This window comes from Barbatula barbatula (assembly GCF_947034865.1).
Source record: "Barbatula barbatula genome assembly, chromosome: 3".
In the NCBI taxonomy this organism is placed as follows: Eukaryota; Metazoa; Chordata; class Actinopteri; order Cypriniformes; family Nemacheilidae; genus Barbatula; species Barbatula barbatula.
This window is the reverse complement of record NC_136764.1, coordinates 18,070,081-18,094,721: the sequence shown is the minus strand read 5'-3', so window position 1 is coordinate 18,094,721 and position 24,641 is coordinate 18,070,081. Positions and strand designations below refer to the sequence as shown.

Genomic DNA, 24,641 nt, shown 5'->3' with positions numbered 1-24,641 from the left:
AAAATGGTTTTGCTTCTCTTTTTTTATTGTAATTGTACAGTTTGGTTCCTAAAACAAAACCAACATCACTGTTCTAACACCGTGTCTGCACGCGACACATGACACACTGCTTGTTCTAATGGCATAGTCGTTTTAAAAATTATTATGGGTTTTAGTGCGTTCTATTGTCTTTTGTTGTGTCACATCGTGCCGTGTCTGTTGTAGACAGTGTTAGGTTTGTCAGTCCCCGTAAGGTGCAGAGTAATCTGGTTCAGAATTTTACCTAACATGCTGCTTCATAGAGGTATGCATCTTGTCTTGTAGGTGTAAAGAGGATAAATACTGACAACTGACAACAAAAGTCATGTGGCCCAAACCTCTGCAAAGAATCAATAACTGTTGAGTAGTTTTAATTTAATTTAATACAATTCTTTTAAAAAACATATTAATATAAACTAAATTAATTGTTATAACCAAACACAAACTGGAAGTTAACTTCGGGCCAGGCACGCACATCTGATGAAACCGTGTAAAGACCATTTTGCAATGTAAACTTGTCGAGAAGCACCTGTTTTAGCCTTTTACCTTTATATTCTTAAATTCACATTTTGGAGATGTTTGTTTAACACTTTTCAGTTCTTTATTGTTCTGTTGGTAGTTCTTTGTTGTAACATTTGTATAGTCTAAAATAACAGACCAGTGTTGTTTACGTTTTGAAAATGGTCAATAATTGTTTAAAAAGTTACTCTTCACTAAAGGCTGATCTTTTACCAGTATTGCCCAAAGAAGGCTGCACTGTAGTCCTTACATTTGTACAGGTTTCAGCAAGGGGTGATTTCTAATCAAATTGGCTTTACAAGTCCAACTTCCTGTTTTCAACTTGGTCCAGTGGTGAGTCGCTCTAACTTGAAAAACTACATTTGATGGGTTTATGGAATGTGAAACTATTTAAAAATGTAAGATTCTGTTAAAGTAACGGTTGCATTTTCATACAAATACACTGTAAAAAGATTCTATAGAAGTTACAGTATTATTGGCAGTTCGACAGTAACTTACTGTAGATTTACATTTACGCAATTACTGGCAACAGTTTCTTCAAAGATAATTGATCATTAAAATGTAACAAGTTTTTATCCTTATGGAAAGAAACTATAAAATAACAGCCTCATGCAAAGCATTGTGGGAACCAGAAATTCATTTCTTTGAACAAACTGTTGCCAATAAATTACATAAAAATAAATCTACTGTAAGTTACTGGCAACTAGCTGCATAACTGCAGCAAACATGTTTACAGTGTAGTGAAAACAATCATATTGGGCCATTGCATGAGAAGTTAAGACACTAGTTTCACTGGCTAACGATTAGTTACTAATTAGTCTTACTTTTCAGATTTCAGTTAGTTAGACTAATCCATCTTTTTATGTAACGGACTTGAACTCATAACCAGTCTTGGAGAAAAAAATTGATGACTAACACGCAACACTAATCTAAGAAGTTTATGCAACTGGCCTGTTAAGACCAAGAGTGCACTTTAAAGGGATACTTCACCCAAAAATTTAAATGTTGTCATCATTTACTCACCTCAGAATTGTTCAAAGGCTGTATAAATGTCTTTGTTCTGATGAACACAGAGAAAGATGTTTGGAAAAATGCTTATAACCATACATATCTTGCCCCCATTGACTTCCATAGTAGAAAAAATACGTTATCGTTCTTTATGCTCTGTTGAACACAAAATAAATTTTGAAGAATATAGGACAGCAAACAGTTCTGGGGCACTTTTGACTACCGCTGTATTTTATGTAACTATTGTAACAAATACATTTATACAGATTTGGAAGAACTTTAAGGTGAGTAAATGATGACAGAATTTTCAATTTGTAAGTGACACTTTAACTCTCACATTGTTCACATATAAATTATTATAGATGCATGTTACAAATCTCCAATTCCCATGTTTTTTTAAGTACAGTAGTCAACATTTGAAGTGGATCAAAATTGTGTATCAATGTTGTCCTAAGACGAGAACAATACCCATTCTTGTCTTCACTTTTTGACTCACTTCAAATGTTGACTACTGTACTATTAATGGTTTCACAAAGAGATTTGACAATGTAATGCACACCACATAACAACTAGCACTAAATGGCTCAGTTTCACAGACAATGCTTAGCTCAAACCAAAGCTATGCCTTAGTTAAATTGGGATATTTAAAATATGTCAATACTAGATGTTTTAGTTAAGCCAGTTAAGACCGCTCAAACATTAGACTGGGACAAGCTTTAAGCCTTGTCTCTGAAACCGCAAAAATGTCACGTATTACTGACAAGCCCGTCTTTTTATGTGCGGGGAAGCACTGCCACCCTTGGCAACAATAAACCGTGTGGCACATATAGTTAGTATAAACACCTTAATGTACACATTGTTACATTAAACATGTAAGGACAACATAAACATTTTATTCCAAACAACGAAATTGTTTATAATGATTTACATTTTCACATAAATTACCTAAAAAGGTTTATACACAAAAATATTTGAACCGTAAAAAATGGCCTACACAGGTAACAGTTAATGTTTTTTTTTCCAGCATATGTGGCAAACGTACAAATGTAAAATAAAACATAATATGTGAAATCCAAAATGTAACGGGTATGGAAATGGTCTAATAAGAGTTATGACATGCATACTGTTTGAACTACTAAATATCAATATAACGGATTGTTTCACATAATGACTGATGTGTTGGTACGAGTCAAACATCTGAATCAAGGAGATATAGAGAATTAAAATGTCTATACTGTACATATGCATCATCTGTGCGACCTTACAACAAAAGGGCCACAGAGACATAACTGTGATGAGTCTCAAATTAAAATGCCTTGTTATACAAGTGAAATAAATCGTCATTTCAATTTTGTACGGAGTGTTGTCTGTGTCGATAGATCAAACCCAATGCGCGAAGCCTTAAAAATGATCTGAGGTAAAAGTTGTCTTTTCATGGTGAGAGAAATCTCAACACATTCACCCACCGTTTGTACGATGAACTGTATACAACACCAGCACAATGTAACAATATTTAAAAAGCAGTCCATGTCAAGACCAACTTCCCGTTATGAGGGGTAAAAAACCAATTAATTACTGATGAACATATAAAATTGAAGTCGGAACCAAACGGTTTACATATAAGTGATATTCCGAGGACAAAATGTGCGTCTCTACAGTTCCTGGGCTCATTAGGATGTTTGCATCACTGAACGTTGTGCCTGTGGCTCTGTGTTGGAGCAAGAGTTTGTTGGGACGGTGATGACCTCCACCATTCCTGCCCCTGTGTGTGGTACAGCAGTATTCATAATGTGCCTCTGTAAATGCTTTATCCAGTCCTCCTGGACTGACAAAGGGCCCTGGAAGACTAGATCACAAAACCTGCACATGGAAGCATTCACACAGTCAATCACAAAAAGAAAAAATCTTGAACGTAAATATATATAAAAATATATGTAACTTACCTGCATTTAAGTCTATATATTTCCTCTGGAGCGTGCAACAGTGGAAAGGTTTTCTTCTTTGACCCAGACCTCGATCTTTGCTTTCTTTGTTTACAGTCATAGGCTAAAACAAAGAACAGTGTGTTTAGCCAAAACCACACAAGGAAAAAAAAACACTTGGGCCATTTATACCTATAACAACAAAGGGTGGACAGAGATTCTGTAGGTGATGGTCACCGGACGGTCCTACACTACAAATATGAAACATAATTTACATACTTGTTCCATCAGAAAGGCCTTTCTTCTTTCGGTGTGCATATGCCCTCATATGATTGGACAGGCTAACACCGCTGTGGAAAGTGGCATTACAGTGCACACACACTTTTCTATTGACTTCACTTTTGTCTGTAAGAATAAAAAAAATAATTGTAGACAATAAAATTATCCATTTTTACTTCTCAAATATCTGAATTGGGGATTTTAGAGATAGCATGAAAATGACTGGATAATCCGAAAGGCTAGTTAGCAGTTTCTAGTACCTACAACATCCATTTGATAGGAACTGTATAAAAAGGTTCTAAGTAAATGGCTTTTTGGTAAACAAATAACCTAAAGATTTAATTCCTGATTAACAGATGTTGCCATTGTGGTACTTATTACACCCCTATAAAAACGTCATTATATTCCAAGTAAATTGTTTCTTGCAAATAAACTGTTTAAAAGACACTACAAACGTAATCACAACACCTTTTCTTAGGACTACAGGTTTTGTGTGCCTAAAGCCGAGCTGACACTACAGGACTGTGGGAGTACTTGAATGGCTAAGGCGTTTACACTTCACAACAAGGTTTCTTGTCATCCTTCATCTTCTTGTTGTAGCAGCACGCACACTACACAACACAGACAAAGTGCACTTACAACAAGATATTGGTCGAGGAGCAGATGCGACCAACAGCGGAAAAACATCCCACATCATGCTAACTTCTAGTTTGATGGTGGATGGCAAACAAGTTGTTGGAATGTATTTGATCCCCTGCCGATTTTGTATGTTTGCCCACTGACAATGAAATGATCAGTCCATAATTCTAATGGTTGGTTTACTTTAACAGTGAGAGACAGAATAGCAAAAAAGAATCAATGCAACAATGCATTTACAAAAAGTTACTGAATTGCATTTTAATGAGTGAAATAAGTATTTTATCCCCTATCAATCAGCAGGACTTCTGGTTACCAGGTGTCTCTTATACAGGTAAAAAAAGCTGATATAAGAAGCAGTCTATTAAAAGGGAGTGGTGCTAATCTCATCTCGTTGCCTGTATAAAAGACACCTGGCCACAGAAGCAAACAATCTATCAGATTCCAAACCCTCCACCATGGCCAAGACCAAAGAGCTGTCCAAGGATGTCAGGGACAAGATTGTAGACCTACACAAGGCTGGAATGGTCTACAAGACTATCGACAAGCAGCTTGGTGAGAAGGTGACAATAGTTGGTGCAATTATTTGCAAATGGAAGAAACACAAAACAACTGTCAGTCTCCCTTGGTCTGGGGCTCCATGCAAGATCTCACCTCGTGGAGTTTCAATGATAATGAGAACGGTGAGGAATCAGCCCAGAACTACACGTGACGATCTTGTCAATGATCTCAAGGCAGCTGGGACCAACAATCTGTAACACACTACGCCTTCAAGGACTGAAATCCTGCTGTGCCCCCAAGGTCCCTCTGCTCAAGAAAGTACATGTACAGGCCTATCTGAAATTTGCCACTGAACATCTGAATGATTCAGAGGAGGACTCAGTAAAAGTGTTGTGGTCTGAAAGTTCAACCTGCCAAAAACCTCAGCCTAAAAACCTGAATGACTTTGAGAGGATCTGCCAAGAGGAGTGGGACAAAATCCCTCCGGAGATGTGTGGAAACTTGGTGGCAAACAACAAGAAATGTCTAACCTCTGCGATTGCCAACAAGGGATTTGCACCAAGTACTAAGTCATGTTTTTCAAAGGGATGAAATACTTATTTCACTCATTAAAATGCAAATTTGTTCATAACTTTTTTTAATGCATTTTTCTGGATTTATTTGTTGATTTTCTGTTTCTCGCGGTTGAAATAAACTCCGATTACAATTACAGACAGATAATTCCTTTGTCAGTGGGCAAACACACACAATCAGCGCGGGATCAAATGCTTTTTCCTTCACTATATATAGTAGCCATTTCTATTATTCAGGCTTGGAATTTTAGGACAGTTTAAAATAGCTTTAAGTCTGTTATACTAGCCATTTAACATGCTCTGTAATGTTAATGAATATATGCCAGCAGTTTATAACTCCTCCACCCATTAATGTGACGTAAAGCTTATGTGCTGTGATTGGCTGGATTAGTCCCACAGTGTCACACACGAGATCACTTTTTTTCAGGGTTGAAAATATTGTAGAGTCTGGGATAGCTTGAGACATGTCTGGATGATTTAAAAACATACTTTGCATACTACATTTTAAACAACTAAATAATAAGTCTAAACTGACAAAGTAATGAAGTGTTTTTTTTTAAAGGCATTAGTGTAAAATCACTTAGTATACTGAGGACCATTTAAATAATAAATAAAACATTTTTTTATAAAGAATCGACAGTTAATGAAAAATATCGTGAAATTCAGTGTATGTTGATGAAATTCACCTGCTAATGAATTTGGCACTGCTTTGAAAGGTTGTATCTCCATGCCATGCTCTCTGCCTGAAGATATACTGAGAGCCTTTCTCGCTGTGTGGGATGCACACTTTGCTTTGGTCTCTTCGTGGGCCCTTCTTTTCTTCAGAATTCCAATCAGATCACTTGGTGGCGAGCCTTTATGAGTCTCTATCCTTTTCTTTTCCTCTACCGATCGAGAATGTATAAATTTATGCTGTTTGAAGGTTAAACCGTTATTAAGTCTAACAGGCTGGTAGAATCTGGAACCGCGGCACTTTCTTTCCAGAACCTGCAACTTCATCTGGAACTGCTTCTTGTCACGCATCAGTTCCTTCAATATGACCACTGGGGATTTTGAGGCAGTGGAAGTTGGTTTTCCCAGGCGCTTCAGATGGCCTCTTACGTGATTTGACAGCCCGGTCCTATTGTCGAACCACTCTCTACACAGTGGACAGACTAGCTCTGTTTGTTGACAGTCAGTTGACATCGCTGTCTGTTGATCAGTCTTCCCTGTGTCCACCTCTGTTGGGATAAGAAAGTTAAAGTGAAACCATATGTAATGAATGTATTTTGAAAGAAAACAAACTTGTTTATTGTTCAGAAAGCAATAAATGTTGACCAAACTAAAATATCTACACTAACTTGCTTGCGACTTTTACGCTACACCATTCAGACCTCCACCTCAAATAATCTGTTAACATCCACATGCATCTATTAGCCATACTCCAACACAACCTTTCCCTGCCTGTAAACAAATCAAGTACATGTGGCCAAGATGTGGACATCTGGAACAAAAACAACTTAAAAAAATGAATCATCAATGGCAGGATAACATGTGATGTCATATGAAAACAATTTAATTAGCATATTACTCTGTACTTCTAGTCTCCACTGTTATAAACATAAACTAAATAAACATCGTAATCACTAACAGGTCAATAAGCACAAATGACTGGCCAAATGCAAAACATGATGTCAAACGTCCTTTCCCAACTTAAAGGTGTTAGTTCACCAAAAATAAGGCCATAAATAAGAATTTACCCAAAATTTCAGATGTGCCAAGGATATTTAGCGGAGGCTGAGATTATCAATAATAATGTAATAAATAATGCTCAGTTTCCAAAAAGGGCAGATTGATTTGTTCAACCAAAAATGAAAATTCTGTCATTATTTGTTCCAAAGCTTTGTACATTTCTGATCATGAATGAACACAAAGAAAGATATTTGGAAGAATGTCAGTAAGCAAACAGTTTTGCCAAAGCAGGGAAAATAAATACTATAGATGTCAATGGGGGATTAGATCTGTCTGTTTACTGACATGCTTCCAAATATCTTCATTTGTGATGAGTGAAAACAAATAATTCTTTACAGGTCTGGAACCATCTGAGGATGAGTAAATTATGACAGAATTTCAGAATTATCCAATGGGTGAAATTCATTGATATATCGTTGTTGCCTGTATCTACTTTTTGACTCTCAAAGACACGTGAGGACTTTCATTTTATGAATCGCCAAGTTTCAGATAAAAATCTTCTTAGTTCAATGAAAAAAATACCTTCCTAAAGTAAAATGCCTAGCAATTCAAAGGGAAAGTTTACCCAAAAAATTATTCTGTCATTATTTACTTACCCTGTTGTCATATCAAACCTGCATGACTTTATTTCTGCTGCAGAACACAAAAATGATATTTTGAAGAATGCTGGTAAGCTTACTATAGTGGTCCCCATTGATTTGCATTGGTTTTGTGTCCAAGCAATAGAAGTGAAAGGGCACCGCTGTTGTTTGGCTACCAACATTCTTCAAATATCTTCTTTTGTGTACTGCAGAACAAAGAAAATTATACAGGTTTGAAATGACAAGAGAGCGGGTTAATGATGACAGTAGCCATGGCAAGTGAGTTAGGGTTTCAAAAACACAAACATTTTCTGTGAGACCGTTTCTAAAGTATGAGCTGTGTTTACAGAAAAAAATATAATTAAAACATTTTAAGAATCTTGTCATTTTAAGGCTTTATTTTTACCTGACACACATTCTATATGTTGGTTCAAAATTAAATGTATTGAGTCCAGTTGAAAATATGTTTTTTGTCTACGCAGACATTTGGAAAGAATAAATTTTATTGTTGTCATAGCAATACCGTAATACAGCGAAACCGTGGTATTTTTGATGAAGGTTACTATACCACGAAAATCTCATACTGGCCCATGCCTAGATGACAGATTTAGAATTTGTATTAGGATGAACTATCCATTTAAATTTGAACTGAATTAACAAATGGAATTGATGTAAAACATGTGTGTAAAAGAAGCATCACCTGTTTTGATTGGTGGCACTGTTTGTCGTCGAACTGGAGGGACTTTGTCAGCTAACTTAGCTACAGATGCAGCTTTGCGTGCACTCAGGCCCACTCTGTACAAATGTCCTCGTATGTGATTAGAAAGACTAATACCTGACTCAAATACAGCAGGACAGTGAGGGCAAGCCTTTAGATCGGTCTCAAGATCGGAGCCCGATTCACGTTTTACAGCCGAAATCGACTCTGAGCCAGCATTGTAAACCTTTTCATCCTTGTGTTCTTCTTTGACAGAAAACATCCTTGAAGAACTTTGATCTCCCTTTGCAGGTGATTTCAGTGCACACTGATCTTCTTTTTCCTCCCATTCTTCGCTCAAGCATGAACCAACTATATGATCACAATCACGCATCAAGTCATCGTAATTACAATATTCCTCATCCTTGGATGTTTCCTGTTTCTTGAACTTTTGTCTACATTTTGGAAAATTTAAAAGAATATCTTGGCCTTGCCTATTGTGGAATGGAGTTGACATTTTTCTTTTGGAAGGTGACTTCAATGTTTGCTTCTCTAAATGTATGGAGTTTGGTGGCGATCCTTTATAAGAATCACAATTTCCGATACTTTCTGAACAACTGACATTCCCATCAGATTTAGAAGTGCTTTTAGTAATCCCCTCTTTAGAACTGTAATATTTTTTTAAACAATTTGAGGAGGGGGATGTCCTTTCTTTTCCAGACATTGCGGTCTCACATTTGAGGGAATCATTATAATGGCATTTACTTCTGTCCAGAAACCCTGTTTCACTGATTCCATCAATATTCTGGAAAGAGCTGCTTTCAGAGGCACTCTGGTGCTTCTTTCTGGATGTAACAGTGTGAACTGATTTTTCAAGTCTTTGGATTCGTTTGCTGTTCGCTCGAGCTTTACGTAACTTTTTGTCCTTTTGCAACCGCCTACATTTACCGTTGGTCAACTGACTTTCCTTCTTGTCTGATGTCTGAAGTTTAACAGACAATTTTGGCGACCTTGCTTGCAGTTGTGCACGTGTAGTAAGAACTTCATTACTGTCAAGGGAATGAACCGCTTTCTGGTCTTCATTAAACTTCTGCAGACATGAAGTGTCAACGTGATTTCCGAGGATGTTTTTAGATTTCCTTTTAAAAGAGTTTGAGATTGGAGAAGGTGCTGCTGCATTCTTGTTAGCTTTGTTGACTTTGCGTGCCTGGAAACCATCCGATTTCCATACAGTCAGATCAGCATCTCTCTCAGAGTGCTTATGAAGCAAATGACTTCTCATTTGAAATTCATTCATTTCCACGAAATCACACTTATTACAACTATAGTACCGCTTGTCTTTCTCATGGGTCTTGGCATGTTGGACAAATGTGTTTGGACAGTTGGTTCCAAATGTGCACTGGGGACACTGCAATGTTGCAGTTTCACCTTCATCTTTCATTTCATGGAACTCATTTCTTTCATCCTTAGTTTTCGGATGTTTTATCTTGTGAACATCTATGTGATGTAACAATGCACCCCGGTCATGAAAACACTGACCACACTCTTTACATATGAATGGCTTTAAACTGGGTGTGTCTGTATTAAACGTAATTTGTCTGTGTTCTTGAAGTTTCTCTTTAAAACTGTTCTTACGTGGAAAAGGTGCAGGCTGTTCCTTACCACCGGAGTCTGTTGGAAAACTTTCCACTATCAATCCCAACTTTTGAGATTTGCTGACAGGTTTTTTTGTTGGTTTGGGAAAAATGTTTTTTTTCGCCTCAGCACCTCCGTTTAAATACTTGTTAGTTTTTATGATGGGTGATCGTGGTTTGGATGGTTTCCTTGGAGAACGCATCTTCTTCACAGGACTGCATTCTGCCTGGCTTCCTTCACCCTGGTGATCTATTTTTGAATCAAAATCCAAATTAGGATAGAGGTCCATTGAGGGATCTACTTTCAATACAATTTCAGCCTTACGTTTTCTTTTTCTATGAACGAGTGGTGACGGAACAGTCATTTTATGATTGATGGGTGAAGGAACAGGGGACAATTTCTCCTCCATTTCTAGAGCATTTTCATCATCCCACAGGAATTTCATAAATTCCTTCTGGGGGTTCCAGCTAAGGTCATTTGCATCATTGTAATTATCTAGTGAGCTTTCTGGAGATTCGGTATCAAATCCCCATATCCCCCTATTTTCCACATCTTCTGCTGTCAGTGTTTGCCTAATTGTTATTTCCCCCTCTTTTCTGAGTGGATCATGTCCTTCAAAGTGGACGTTGGCTGTGACAGAATTCTGTGCATTTAAAGACTTAGGAAGAAATCCTGGTACATTTTTTGAAATATCCAACAATACTTCATCTGAGATATGGGGTGAGGTGGATCCATTCACATAAGCAGCTTTGGGTGGTCCATCTGAGCAGATAGACTCCATAAAACCGACACTGGTCAGGAGGTCTCCTTGGTCACCAAGTAGTGCCATCGCCTCTTGAGGAAACTGGACTGATGGTTCTAGTAATGTTCCCTTTGAGGAAAATACCCCACTGTTCAGAAGGTCCAGAGAGATGTTTGACATCAAAGTGTCATTTTCCTCTAGTTTGGAACTCTCGCTCAAACCAGACATTCCTAAGAGTCCTAAGGACTGTTTCTGTGGAAAAGAAAAACAGCAGATGAGCGCCAGAATCCAATATTGTATACTGCGTTTTGTTACTTTTTCACTTATATGCAAAAACAATGGAAAGATATGTTTTGTCAAACAAAAAAAACCTCCATAACACATCACACATTTGTGATGCATTTGACAATCACTAAACTCCGCCCTCTTGATCACTGCTGCTAGGCCTTACAGCCCTTAGGTGCAAAATAAACTAAAAATATAATCATTTTCTCACATTTTGCTTAAGACATGTATCAACACATTGGCCCATCTCAAATTATACCAGGATACCTTTGTGTAAAATAAATCATTATAACTTACAAATATACAGCAAAGTTTGTAATTACAAACTTATTGACGATCTCAAAACAATGATCCGCTACTAACTAATGTTTCAACATGTATTCATTGTATATGCATATTTTGTGTCCCACTGGTTGGTCCTGAGTATTAACTTAAAATATCGGAAGAAGTTCAAATGGAATATGAATTCTTAATAAACCTAGACAGTGATGTACAGCATACTACTGTCAACAATGATAGATGTGGACACTGACAGTATATATAAAAGTAATACAAAATCATACACTAATACGGAAGAGCACACGGCAACAAATCGTTCAATTTACATTAAACACAAAGAACGAAAATGTGTTTGCGTATGTGCTTTACAACGTACTATACAGAGAAAACCCGTAAACTGTAGAGATAGGAGGTGGCGTTCTCTTTAAATGGCACAGGGGTATGTAAACCGCATGCTGTGCGAGTAAGAACAACATCTGTGTAACCGTATAGATCACACGTTCACAAGCATTAAAACTAGTCATAAACGTTATTCAATTTCTAAAACAGCACAGTACCTTTCTGTGAATCAGATACTGTACTGCAAGGGTTTCCAAAACATGATTAACGTTACATGCAACCAATTTTCCCATAAACAGCATTTAAAATATATCAAGCGGATTAAGAATTTGGTGCGTTCATTGTTGTCTCGAAAATGTTTCGCCCCTTTCTGTTGCAAACATTACTGTTAACACATCCTATTGAAAGTGTGCTAGCAAGGTAGCAATCAAGCCCATTATGCTTCACATTAAGCGCAAAAAAACCTGCCCTCGCAAAACATTGAAGGCACGTTCGTGGCTAGACCCTCAAATGTTGTTGACAAATTCATTTGGCTTACCTTTCCGCACGTACGACTGTAAACAATGACACCGAAACGAAATCATTTCATTTTGTTCGCTCAAGCTATCCATCTATTGCGAAGCCGCCATGTTTGTTCGATGGTCCCCAGACAAAGGCATTGCAGCTCGCCGAGGGGGTTTACAAAACGAAATGAATAAAGAACGAACAATAACTGTACTGATCGAATTTAACACTTGCACGTACTTCTTTAAAACGTGACCTAACTTTACAAAACGTGTTTCGATGGTTTACTCGTGCGAATATGAGTTATTTATATGCGTCATGTAAGCATCGCCCCCCAAACAAGAATTGGACTATTCCAAATAGGTGTCAAGTAGAAGTAGCGACGGTATAGTGAACGGACTCGCGGAGAAAGACGAGCAGCGCATAAAAGGGCCAGACTGACAATGGCGCTCCTTTATAATGTGATTATCAATAAAACACGTGTAAAGCTTGGTGCATTACACTTTAAGGTATGGTGATGTATACACGCACCAACTGTACAACATGACTGATTGGGGTTGAACCAAATTCCTTCAAATGTGTTTATCTTTAACAGACAGACAGCTGTCGGTATCCTGCTCTAACGTAACTTGCTTTAACGTAACATTTATAAATGTTTAACATTGTGACTAATTTTAACACTATACCTTAAATAGGTTATTTATTCCCAGTAATATAATGAAACAAAGCTGTTTAGTGACGGCGTTATGACCCCAGTGACCCTGCGCGCGATTGCACATCTCGCGGGTTTACGCGTTCTCTTCAGTAAGTGGCAGCTACAAAGTATTTCTCAATAACGAATTGTGTGCATTTTATTAATTAAAAATCAGTAAAACTGACACTTGAACACTTTTACAAGCTGTATTCACATTTTATAACGTACACTCGGAATCAGAAGCTGTTAACTCGTTATTTTACCTCAGAGTAACATTAGCAAATCGGCTAATATCAACAGAAGTGTTCATGAGGCGACAGCTTAACGTTACAGAGACGTATCGTCATGTCCCAGGCGTTTCACATCTCAGTGTTCTATATTACAATTGGTCTTTGTCCTTTTTGTCTTCTAGGATGACAAATGGAAATGTGACACATTGACGCCCACAACATGTTCGATTCAGGAGAAGTCGCATCTTCGCTGGATAACCTGTTTTATGACGGGCCAATGATTCATAAAGTGTGAGCAGGATTTTACACCATGTTAACGCCCGAGAGCAGACAAACCAAATGATATGAGAGTAAATGAATTACTTGTCCATCACATACTTTTGTACTTTCTGTATAGAAAACCTTTATGTCATGGACAGTATTCCAGGATATTCACTGCTCAACCCTCATTATCAGAAACACCTGCAACGCAAGGCATTCAAGGCAAGGCCGCAACACTCTCATCATATGCTAAGTCCTGTTTGGGACAAAGGTTTATTTTGTATCGGAAATTCTACCGACATTTGATTTACAATATCATACAGACTACGCATTGTCTGGCACTGCATGTTAAATGTCCAGTGTATGAGAGTTAGCGGCATCTAGCGGCGAGGTTGCGAAATACAACCACGGCTCACTCCACCACTCCCCCTCCTTTTTGAAGCACCACAGAAGCTGACACAGGACAACGATGCTGGCACGTTTTCGCTTCTTTGCCAAAAGAGATGACGATTTTACGAAACACGCTCTGTAGATCAGTTTGTCCGTTTAGGGCTACTGCTGAAACAACATGGTGAATTCTATGCACGGGGACCCACGGTGTCGATAGAAACGGCTCATTTTGAGGTGGTAAATACATAACGCTTCATTATATAATGAAGACGTAGTTACTGTATGCATATTATATTGCATTTCTGTCAGGAGATCCTCCAAAAAATGTCACACGGCTCATTTAAGAAAGCACATATCATTGTCAGCCACAAGATGACTTTAGGGTGCTTACTTCCATGATTCTGGGTTGATTAAAAAGTAAAGGTATTTAAGACTGAAAGCAGAGAGTAAATATAGAAGTAAATCCTTCATTTATTTTCATTAAGGTTACACTCAGAGATCAAAGAAGTGTCTGCCTCCGCCAAAGAAGCTCAGTTACAATCCTGTTGAAAGTGTCCAAGTGTCCAAGACTATGAAATCACAGGAGCTGGAGGAATCTGTTCTGTGGACACATGAAACCTCTGGAAAAAGAGGTTTCTCTACGGGTGCAGTGCAGGATATGGATTGCCTTTTGGAAACAAGACCTTCACCTCCTGCCAGTTCCTCTGTGTTCAAGACTCGGTACTCTTTGTTTTCGTTGGTACATCTTGTTTGAGTTAAAAAAATAGCTTATTTAACACGTTGTTCTTTATTTACATGGATATTGGCATTGTAACAATAAACAGCGTTTAATTCTTCCCTTAGGTTGTTCAGAACTCCCGCAAAGATGTCTGGGAATGGTGAAGACAGTGTAACAAATCAGTTGACAGCAACAACAAATGACGACCCTTTCCTGGGTCAGGTTGCTATGACAACAAGAGGTCCGCAGAAAACGCATGCTGTTGCTACCTGTAGTCCGTTTATTGGGATGGGCCGAGCAGAGCAGTGCCATTCTGCAGAGCAAAAAGGTGGTTTTCATGCAAAGACAGTCCATGATCTCCAGCTTGCTTCTAAACCAATAGAATTTGAAGGTAATTTAAAATACTAGTGCACTTTTAGATCTCTGTTCAAAATTCCATTACCATTGTTAATAGGTTTAATATAAAAGGTTTAAAATCATCATTTTGGTCTCGTCAGTCTTCATTTGATATAAAACTTTTGTGTTAACCTTATTGTGAAATGTTACCATATTGGTATTGTTTTCAAAGGGTCATCTGGAAAAGGAACTCTCCGTTCAGTCTCTGAAATTCGTATCCTCTTGAATTCAGCTAACCCGGAAAGAAATCATTTACATTGGATGAACAGAATTTGATACATATTTATACCTTTAAATTCTGGATAAGTGTCATGTTGAATGTTTTCCTTGATATATGCATAGCTGCTAAATTCAGAAGTGTATTTAAAGAATTCCCCTACTTTAACTACTTACAGTCCCAAGCATTGGATGATGTAAGTCGCTGCCATTTAAACAGTTTTTGATTGTTAATGCTCATAAATGTACTATGTGGCAAGCTATTGCTCTATTTCAGATTCTATACACCAGTAAAAACTTTGTTGCCTGTGCCCCTACGGGTTCTGGGAAGACCGTGCTCTTTGAGTTGGCCATCATTCGTCTTCTGATTGAGGTTTCAGAGCCCTGGCACAATGTCAGAGCTGTGTACAGTGAGTTATTTATTTATTCAGGACATTTTTTTTGTATTATAAATGTATTCACTCCTTTATTAAGTAGTATTTGATCTTTTTTGGTTTATACTTCAGTGGCACCAATTAAGGCTCTTTGTAGTCAGCAATATGAAAACTGGAACCAAAAATTTGGAGTTCTCGGACTAAAATGCAAGGAGCTTACAGGAGATACAGAGATTGATGACATATTTGAAGTCCAGGATGCTCATCTAATTTTGACCACTCCGGTAAGTCTCCATAGTAAGCCAGCTTCACATAAAGAGATCTCACTCGTTACTAAGCCAGTCTAATGTTACAAGCCACCATTCACTTTGTGTTTGCCCACCATTGGGACAGGTTTGTTTGTTTATTTGAGACAGTCCACCACGCTAGACAGGCACGGCATGAAAACAAATAATATAAAAACAATGTCAAATGGGTAAACACTCTGTCATCAGAATTTCTGCTTGTTCAAAAGCAGTTCACATCTATAAAAACAACAAAGTTACAGTTTTATGCATTTTCTAGATGATTTCTAATTGACTTGCTAAATTGATAAAAGTCACTAACCTGGTTAAAATGTCAAAATCACTCAGTATATCACTCTTGTTGGGTCTAAGCAAGACTATATTTTCCTTGACTTTATTGTGCAGTGTCACACAACCACATTTGGTTGGTAGATTTTAGTTTTATGTGCAGTACGGATCAGACAGAATGTGGGCATTGTGAGTCTTCATTTGAAAAATATTTTTACAAGGCTGAAAAATTATTTCCCTTCAAAGGAAAAATGGGACAGCATGACAAGAAGGTGGAAGGATAACTGTTTATTGCGGTCTGTCCGTCTCTTTCTCATCGATGAGGTCTGTTTCATGTTTACACACCTGATCATTAATATCTGTATTTCAAAATAGGAGGCAGTGATATTATAAGTGAATGACTTTGGTGCTGTGTACTGTCTCTAGGTACATGTGGTGAAAGACAAAACCCGTGGAGCCACTCTTGAGGTTGTGGTTACCAGAATGAAAACCATGTATTCATACAGCCGGATTGTAAATCAAGAGGCAAAAGCTTCAATGAGATTTGTGGCTGTTTCAGCCACCATCCCCAATATTCAGGATGTAAGGAGTTTTAGGAAAAACCTTCCTACTTAGGAAAGTAAATTAGAATGTGTGGGGTCTGTTTTAATCATTTCTGTGCTGCTTGTCATTGTGAAGATATCTGAATGGCTGTCTGATGAATCAGGGCCTGCCACTTGTCTGGAAATGGATGAGAGTCATAGGCCAGTGAAACTGAGGAAGGTCGTGCTTGGGTTTCCCTGTGGAAACAACCAGAATGAATTTAAGTTTGATCTTTCTCTAAACTACAAAATGGCCAATATAATTCAGACTTACTCGGATCAGAAACCAACACTTGTGGTATGTGAATCTTTGTGTATGTTGGGCTGTTACTTTTTAATTGAAAAGTACAGTAATATTATTCATCTGATATTTTACTAGTTTTGCTCCACAAGAAAAGGAGTTCAACAGTCTGCTGCTGTGCTTGCTAAAGACGCCAGATTCATTATGAGCATTGACCACAAACAGAGGTACAGTATTTGATACTATTACAGCCATAGTCTATTGAGATACATTTCCTGTTAGAAATTCACAAAATATGAAAATAGCATAAAGGGTCACTTTTGTTTTCCATTTTTTTGTTGCCTTATTACAGATGTTTACCCAACAAGAATGACTCTTATTACTTTATATAAGATATGTTAAGTAACTCGTAACCTCTTTCATAGGCTAATAAAGTATGCAAACTCACTGCTTGATTCAAAACTCAAAGGTGTGTAAGCTATATTTATTTGAGATCCTTAAAGGCTTTGGTCTTTTTTATGTGAAGGTAAACGGACGTTTTTTTAACCAACCTTTTTCAGATCTGATTCTTTGTGGCATTGGATATCACCATGCCGGCATGGGAGTGTCAGACAGAAAAGTGGTTGAAGATGCATTTACAGTGGGTGACCTGCCAGTGTTGTGTAAGTTAATAAACATATCAACCTTTTATTTTGATGCTCATTGTTCAGTTCACGATGCATTGTTTTGTAATTAATCTCTTTTCTCTTACACAGTTACAACCAGCACCTTAGCCATGGGTGTGAATCTTCCGGCCCATCTAGTGGTTATCAAATCCACACTGCACTATGTTGGTGGCGCATGTGAAGAGTACAATGAAGCTGACCTGTTGCAGATGATTGGGAGAGCAGGCAGACCACAGGTACTGCTGACACAGTTAAAACTGACAGATGTCTTTGGGATCTGTGGTGCTTATGGGAAATGTATAAACATTGTGCTTGGAAATGAAAATATACTGCAAGTGCACTTCATAAGCAGATACTGTATATAAGAGGGTAGGTTAGGTCAAGCATTTAAGGTAAACCTTTAGCAATTACAACATGGCTTTGATTTATGTTTAGTTTGATACAACAGCAACTGCAGTGATCATGACCAGGTCTCAAACAAAGGACAAATACACACAGTTTTTGAGTGGAATAGACAGCATCGAGAGCAGGTACTTAAATCAGGGAGATATCGTTTTAGGAAGAATTGTTTAAACGTTACATATACTGTATGTCTGTTGGTTTATTTACTACTTATGAACATAATGAAAGTTCTGGTTTCAGTTTGCACACAAACTTTGTGGAGCACTTGAATGCAGAGATTGTTCTCCACACCATATCTGATGTCAACATGGCTCTAGACTGGATTCGCTCCACCTTCTTGTACATCCGTGCTTTAAAAAACCCCAAGCACTATGGTAAGGCCTAAACTTTTGGTGATTTTAAAGTTATAAACACTTTTATTTTTTAAAATGATTTTCCATAGGTTTCCCCCCTGACCTTGACAAATGTGGAATTGAAACTAAATTACAAGGTATGAAAAAAGTGATAAACTATTAATCGTGTCATCTAAGCAAACTAGCTGTTTGGCTACCAACAAACTTCTTGTGAAGTGAATAAAGCTTTCACCCCGTTTAAGAACTGTGCTTGAAAAACCTGAACTCTTTGGCCTCATTGAATCTGATTACCATGGATGAAGACATTAACATCAAACCCACAGGTGACAGATTGCTGTCTATACTTCCTTCAAATATATGGTGGTTTAAATAACATTTCTGTTTTGTGTATTACATAATTGGTACTCTTCTGATATGGGCATTGATTGGAATGAAATGTCACATACAGAGACAGGAAAACTTATGGCCAGATACTGTGTCGCTTTTGACACTGTGAGGCAGTTCAGTGAAGTGACAGGAACAGAGACATTACCTGAACTGGTAAGAAAGCATTGGAATCACTGTAGCTTTTATTGATCTGCTTCAGATCAATATAAAATTACAATGCTTGCTTGTATTTAGATTGAAATTATATCTAAGGGGAAGGAATTTAGTGATGTACAATTGAGAGTAAACGAGAAAAAAACCTTGAACATGCTGAACAAGGACAAGAACAGAACTACCATCAGGTCAGAGTCCTCTCTAGCAGTTTAAATCACAGTTAATATATGAGTGCATTAAAAAAAATTAAGAAGTAATATACATTTTTTTTAGGTATCCCATGGAGGGAAAGATCAAAAGTAATGACATGAAAGTAAACTGGTAGGTTCTTGCTATTGCCTTTCGGAAGATAATTTCAATTGGGGTTTCTACAGGATTCACATTTTTTTAATTGATTTTACATCCAATGGCAACCCAGCACAGAGCCACATTTATATTTTCAAGGGCCTATTTTGTTCCTTGCTGTCCAAGACAGACCTGCAATTTAGAACCACTTGTGTTAATTTGTCATTCTTCCTTAAATGACTTTTATACACTTCTTTGGTATGTTTGTTTTGATTTTTGTTTTATTTATGTATAAAAAAAATTCCAGCCTGATTCAAGCTCAGCTCGGCTGTATCCCCATTCAGGAGTTTGGACTCATACAGGACACTGGAAAGATATTCCGCAATGCAATTAGAGTCAGCAAATGTGAGCTAAAGTCTCTTTATGTCTATTTTTGGGTTGTTTTCATTGTAAGTGTACAGTTTTTTTGTCACCTTTTGCAACCTGTGTTTTTGGTCTCTACCAGATCTGACTGAGTTTCTCCGTCATCACTCCCAAAATAATTTCTCTGCTCAGCTCAATTCTTTGATACTTGCCAAATGTTTCAGAGCCAAACTCTGGGAAAACTCACCTTATGTTTCCAAGCAGCTTGAGAAGATAGGTTGGAGAACTCCTCCATAGAACTTGAAAGTTATCTCCATATAAAAACAATATTATCTTTATATACTGGATACTTAATATATTTGTTGAATATTTGGAGTTTATTTTGTACTGCAGGACAGTCATTTGCCACAGCTATGGTGAATGCAGGGCTTACTACATTCAGCAAAATTGAGGAGACCAGTCCTAGAGAGCTAGAGCTAGTAGGCCAAAACCCATAACTGTATATACAAATAAATTTCTTAAAATGTAATTTCCCATCTGTTATGATGGATCATTTTTGACAGATTGTGAACCGACATCCTCCCTTTGGAAACCAAATAAAGGAAGCCGTCAGCAAACTTCCAAAACATGAAGTGAATTTGGAACAGGTCAATTTCTACCTTTTTTTCATGTTAAACGAGAAACATTTAAAAAATATTTTAAGGCTGATTTGAATGTTGTTTGGAATATTTTTCTCTAGATTCAACGATATAATGTTTCCACAGCTGAGATTGTTGTCACAGTGAACTTAAAGAATTTTAAAGAGATGGCAGTGAAACTGACAGCACCAGACCACCATCATGTCACACTCATTATTGGGGACTGTGACAATAATGTCGTTTTCCAACAGAAAATTATGTAAGATCTATGAGATGTAATAATCACGTGCAAATGATCAAACGCCAAAATAAAAGATGGAATAGTAGCATTTTGTTTTCAGGGATGCAGTGCTCTTGAAGTCTGGGAAATGGTCAAAAAGAATTGAGGTAGCGAGAATATCCAAGGGAGAGGAGATCAACATTCATTTGATAAGCTCTGAATATGGTCAGTGTTTAAAGGGATTATTTAATAAACTTTTTCATCTTTCGAATAGCGTGTAAATTGTTAGATTTGGCAATAATTAATTGATGTTATCTAGTGGGTCTGGACATACAGAAGAAGTGCAGCACCTTCTTAGGAGAGAAGACTTTTGGCACTGAATCTCACATCATACAGAGCCCTAGATGGAGAATGCAGAGGGTTCTGAAACCATTTAGAGAAAACCCAGTACTGACAACTCAGACAAACAGAGTTCACAGTCCTAGACAACAACAACAACATGATCAGTCCTCAGGCAGAGGACCAACTGGTATAAGCTGCATTAATGGTATTCAGTTTGTCATTGCAGGACATTCTATGTTATTGACATTCTATGGAGTCTTGTGCATGTACAGTACAGTGCATGTAATACATTTCGTTGCACTGTACTTGTATGTGTGTAATGACAATAAATTGAATCCAATCCAGTCATTGTTGGGTGTAACTAGTTACTAAGTAGTTTCCCTTGAAAACGTAAAGTAAGGGATTACTCTTATTCTTTCAATTCTAATCAATGTTGATGTAGGATATAGAAAGCAATAAGTAATAAAATACTTTTTGGAGAGAGTAATTTATACAATAAATTAATTACACTATTGAATATGTAATTAGTAACTAGTAATGAATTACTTTTGCACTTACCCAACAAAGTAACTTACCCAACACTGAGTAAAGTATGTGTTTTGTATGTGATATTCCATTTTTTATATTTATAGCCGCGCATAATCACTCTAATTACAAAAAACGTTGGTGTATTGGGCTCTTATTTGACACATTCTCTGGTTAAAAATAGATCAAACTACTCCAGATACTTTAAAGAGACAGTGTAATCATCTCTGCAGAAACAAGGAGCTCTGTGGACATGAATGTTGTGAGTACTAAACTTTCTACATGACTCACTTTTTTCTGTGTGTTTCGATGTGATTAATTTAGTTAACCCTTTAGGCAAAGTTGGAGTTGAAATTATACTGAAAAGACCAGCAAATCAGTCCTCTTTCTCATCATACCTTAAAGATATGAAAATGAGGAATGTGAGACTCACAGAGACTCCTGTGAAACGCTTGAAGGTCAGTGTTCATCTATCAGTTTCAAATTATCTCAAAATCCAGTGTTATATCCACCATTTATATAATATTCATCACCCAAATGCAGCGTACAAACTACACAGCTGAACTTGATGAACATAGTGCTCTCTCTCTTTCTCTCTCCCTCTCCTGCACGTTTAACTTTATAAAGAAGTCAGAATTCTTGACACACCTTTGCACCACCCCTTTAAATTATTACATAAACCCAAAGTTACAAATTTTATATCATTTCAATTTTCTTGCTTTTTTCTTTTAGATGATGATGAATAATGAAACGCCAGCTATAGGCATGCAGCAGTTCTCATACAAACCCAAAGACGCACTTCCTGCTGTCAAGAAGTATTCTGTGTTTTCTAGTTTTGACCACTTGAAGTTAATGGTGAACAAGGTCTCATTGAAATTTTTTGATATGCCTTAATGTTGTCTGTGATTGCTTTCAAGGATTGGGGTAAATCAGTGTTATACTCAAAGTAGATATGATAACCCAGAACTGGAGGAAGGATTTGTCATACCTAGTGATAATTCATCTTTTGAAGGTATATTAACTCGTGACACAGACACTAAGTGACAAAGCATAATTTGTTGACATACCAATACAATTTTAAATGTCACTTTTATCTGCAGGTTACGATGACTATATGGGAGGCTTTTATTCTGAAATTGGAGATCTTGGACAAGCTGCTACTTCAGCTCAAGGTTCAGTAAATTAGATTCTGTGGGGTTGCCTGTGAAAACGCAGCTAAAGTCATTTCTTTGTTATTTACTGTTTTCCTGCAATACATTATACATAATGTATAAAACATTCTGTAAAAATATAATTTTAATATATTTACTGAGTAAGGCCATGTCAAAGATTGAAAACTATGTTTAGAAAACCAACTCTTTGAATGTTTGTGCAAAATAATAAAACCGTGTAACTAAAATAATACATTTTAGTATTATAACTGACAACTCGACCTCAAAATTATAATCTGTTATTCACAGTGTAGAACATCCTACTTTTTTTGCTCCTTCTCTCAGTTAGCCTGGATTTCACAGACATTCATAGTTTTTTGTTTGTGCTTCACCATCAATGAAGCCGTAATTAGTCATTGAACTGAAAGAGTTTGTTTTGTTTTATTTTCTTTAAGAAGTTTTATGTGGTCAACTGAAGACCCTCAAACATAAGCGTATGGATGGAATCATCTCTCAAAAAGCTGATGTTTATTCAACCCATACAAATCCAGAGCACTGCTCTGACTGGGCTGGTACACTTAATGTGACCTTTGACCTGGGAGTGAACGATTGGGATGATTTTGATGATGGTCACCTGCTCCGTGCTAGTGAGTTGTGTTGTGAAACTAAAGAATGCGATCTAAAGATGGGCCATCATCAACCAACAAATGCTGGTTTGTTGATTTTTTTTGTCATCTTTATGTTTCAAGACTTCTAGCGTCACAGAGATTAAAATAATTAATGAACTATAAATCAACAATTATTGCTGAAGTGATTTGTTTTGTGTGATAGGGTGTCTGTCTGCAGTAGGACAAACTCAAGCCCAAACCAAACAAGAAACATTAAGGTCCATCTTGCCGCAAAGGTAATGAAGCGAAAGAATTGTGATCGGACAAGAAAAACTTAAGAATAAGATTAATTGGTTTTGCTGTTAATGCCTCTGAAAATAAATATTTTTTCAGAATCGATCTTCCAGTGGCTGCTACACCTCAAACTGTAAGTATTACAGCATTTAGTACTATATAAATGCTTATGAAATGAATAGCATCAACCCTTTTTTCTAAATGGTTGAACCCTTATTTCTCAGAGAGTATGCTCAGAAATAAGCATGAACACACATTCAAACCAGAGAGAGAGCAAAAAAACTTCACTCCTTGATTTTTTCTCAAGGGTAGACACAGCTCAACAGGAAAACATATATGTTAACAGGTATTTAAAGAAATTATACCGTTTTACTTATATAAACATTTCTATATGTGGTAATATTAATGGTAAAATGTTGCCTTATTATTATAGGGAATGTACAAAGGACAGCAACAATGAGGCAGATGTTTATATTGATATATTTGATGGTCTGTTGTAAATTTTAGCACTGCTATGTTCCTGTGCTTTTTCTTAGATGTTTTGTGTAAGGCTATGCAAAACATGTGCAATGTCAGAAAACAATGTCTTTTATTATTTTGTTCTGCATGTAGAAACAAAAATATAAGATGAAAGGGCATCCTGTTGATTTTGAAAATACTGTATAATATACTAACCCTCTTAGGTTTTAATTCTTGTGAAAATGTTAGAAATATGTGGTATACATTAAATATTAAAGTAAAATGTACCAAAGAAAACGAAAGTTCACGCTGGTCCATTTTTACCTGGCTGATATTTCAATAACACAGGCAGACCAGTGATAGAAATGTAATGTAATCTCCAGGAAATTTACTGCCTTTCTTAGCAAACAACAAGCAAATCAAAGTCAGACAGTTGTGGCTAAATTTTATTAAAACTTTTTGTTTAACAGTCAATCATATTTTATTTACAGTGATTTTCAATGGATATTAATAAACTGCCCTATTTACCTAAATCCACGCTTTACCAAAGGACTGTAAATAATATTAATACAATCTTACTGTGTATAGTAACATTAAGAATTCAAAAACACATTCATTATTGCATTAACCCAAGGAGTTAAACCATTTTTGCAATTCTTCAGTGCATGGTGTCTTACACAACTGATATGAAACATTAATCTTGCCATTTTAATACTTTTGGCATCCTTTTGGTCCCTCAAGTTCGACCTCTTCATCAGCTGCCCTGCAGTGGCCTTTGTAAACATATCCCTTTTCTGTTTCATTGTCGCTAAAATAGAACAGGTTACTTAGTGTGGAATCCACATACTTGTCAAATAAACAAATGTGGTATTTTT

The 24,641-nt window shown here is 36.9% G+C and overlaps 2 protein-coding genes across 2 annotated transcripts; one reads left to right on the top strand and one right to left on the bottom strand.

Annotated features, from left to right (window-relative positions):
- Window positions 1-2,364: 2,364 nt before the first annotated feature.
- Window positions 2,365-12,613, bottom strand: znf644a (zinc finger protein 644a). Its single transcript, XM_079452393.1, has 6 exons — window positions 12,283-12,613; window positions 8,468-11,093; window positions 6,142-6,675; window positions 3,747-3,872; window positions 3,489-3,591; window positions 2,365-3,405 (listed from the first exon to the last, which is right to left on the bottom strand). Exons 2-6 carry the CDS (start codon window positions 11,067-11,069, stop codon window positions 3,216-3,218), a joined length of 3,555 nt encoding a protein of 1,184 aa, XP_079308519.1. The 5' UTR covers window positions 11,070-11,093; window positions 12,283-12,613; the 3' UTR covers window positions 2,365-3,215.
- Window positions 12,614-12,633: 20 nt separating this feature from the next.
- On the top strand, window positions 12,634-24,074 carry hfm1 (helicase for meiosis 1). The gene is made up of 40 exons (XM_079452392.1): window positions 12,634-12,757; window positions 13,355-13,463; window positions 13,570-13,655; window positions 14,309-14,543; window positions 14,667-14,932; window positions 15,110-15,151; window positions 15,280-15,350; window positions 15,431-15,563; window positions 15,660-15,811; window positions 16,346-16,423; window positions 16,526-16,681; window positions 16,778-16,978; window positions 17,060-17,148; window positions 17,347-17,390; window positions 17,482-17,583; window positions 17,677-17,822; window positions 18,022-18,116; window positions 18,229-18,362; window positions 18,431-18,478; window positions 18,584-18,664; window positions 18,790-18,881; window positions 18,963-19,069; window positions 19,155-19,202; window positions 19,474-19,571; window positions 19,672-19,806; window positions 19,923-20,008; window positions 20,093-20,176; window positions 20,269-20,426; window positions 20,509-20,612; window positions 20,707-20,934; window positions 21,439-21,516; window positions 21,591-21,712; window positions 21,987-22,069; window positions 22,172-22,266; window positions 22,355-22,426; window positions 22,861-23,118; window positions 23,237-23,309; window positions 23,407-23,440; window positions 23,532-23,653; window positions 23,741-24,074. Exons 2-40 carry the CDS (start codon window positions 13,393-13,395, stop codon window positions 23,805-23,807), a joined length of 4,374 nt encoding a protein of 1,457 aa, XP_079308518.1. The 5' UTR covers window positions 12,634-12,757; window positions 13,355-13,392; the 3' UTR covers window positions 23,808-24,074.
- The last annotated feature ends 567 nt before the right edge of the window (window positions 24,075-24,641 follow it).

Excerpts from the sequence above, each read along its gene's own strand:
- znf644a (XM_079452393.1), bottom strand. The coding sequence starts at position 11,069 with ATGTCTGGTTTGAGCGAGAGTTCCAAACTAGAGGAAAATGACACTTTG. Across the intron at positions 6,676-8,467 it reads AGTGCCACCAATCAAAACAG|AGGTGGACACAGGGAAGACT; the intron begins GTGATGCTTCTT and ends TTATCCCAACAG. Across the intron at positions 3,406-3,488 it reads ATATATAGACTTAAATGCAG|GTTTTGTGATCTAGTCTTCC; the intron begins GTAAGTTACATA and ends TTCCATGTGCAG.
- hfm1 (XM_079452392.1), top strand. The coding sequence starts at position 13,393 with ATGTTCGATTCAGGAGAAGTCGCATCTTCGCTGGATAACCTGTTTTAT. Across the intron at positions 18,665-18,789 it reads CATTAACATCAAACCCACAG|AGACAGGAAAACTTATGGCC; the intron begins GTGACAGATTGC and ends TGTCACATACAG. Across the intron at positions 18,882-18,962 it reads CAGAGACATTACCTGAACTG|ATTGAAATTATATCTAAGGG; the intron begins GTAAGAAAGCAT and ends GCTTGTATTTAG.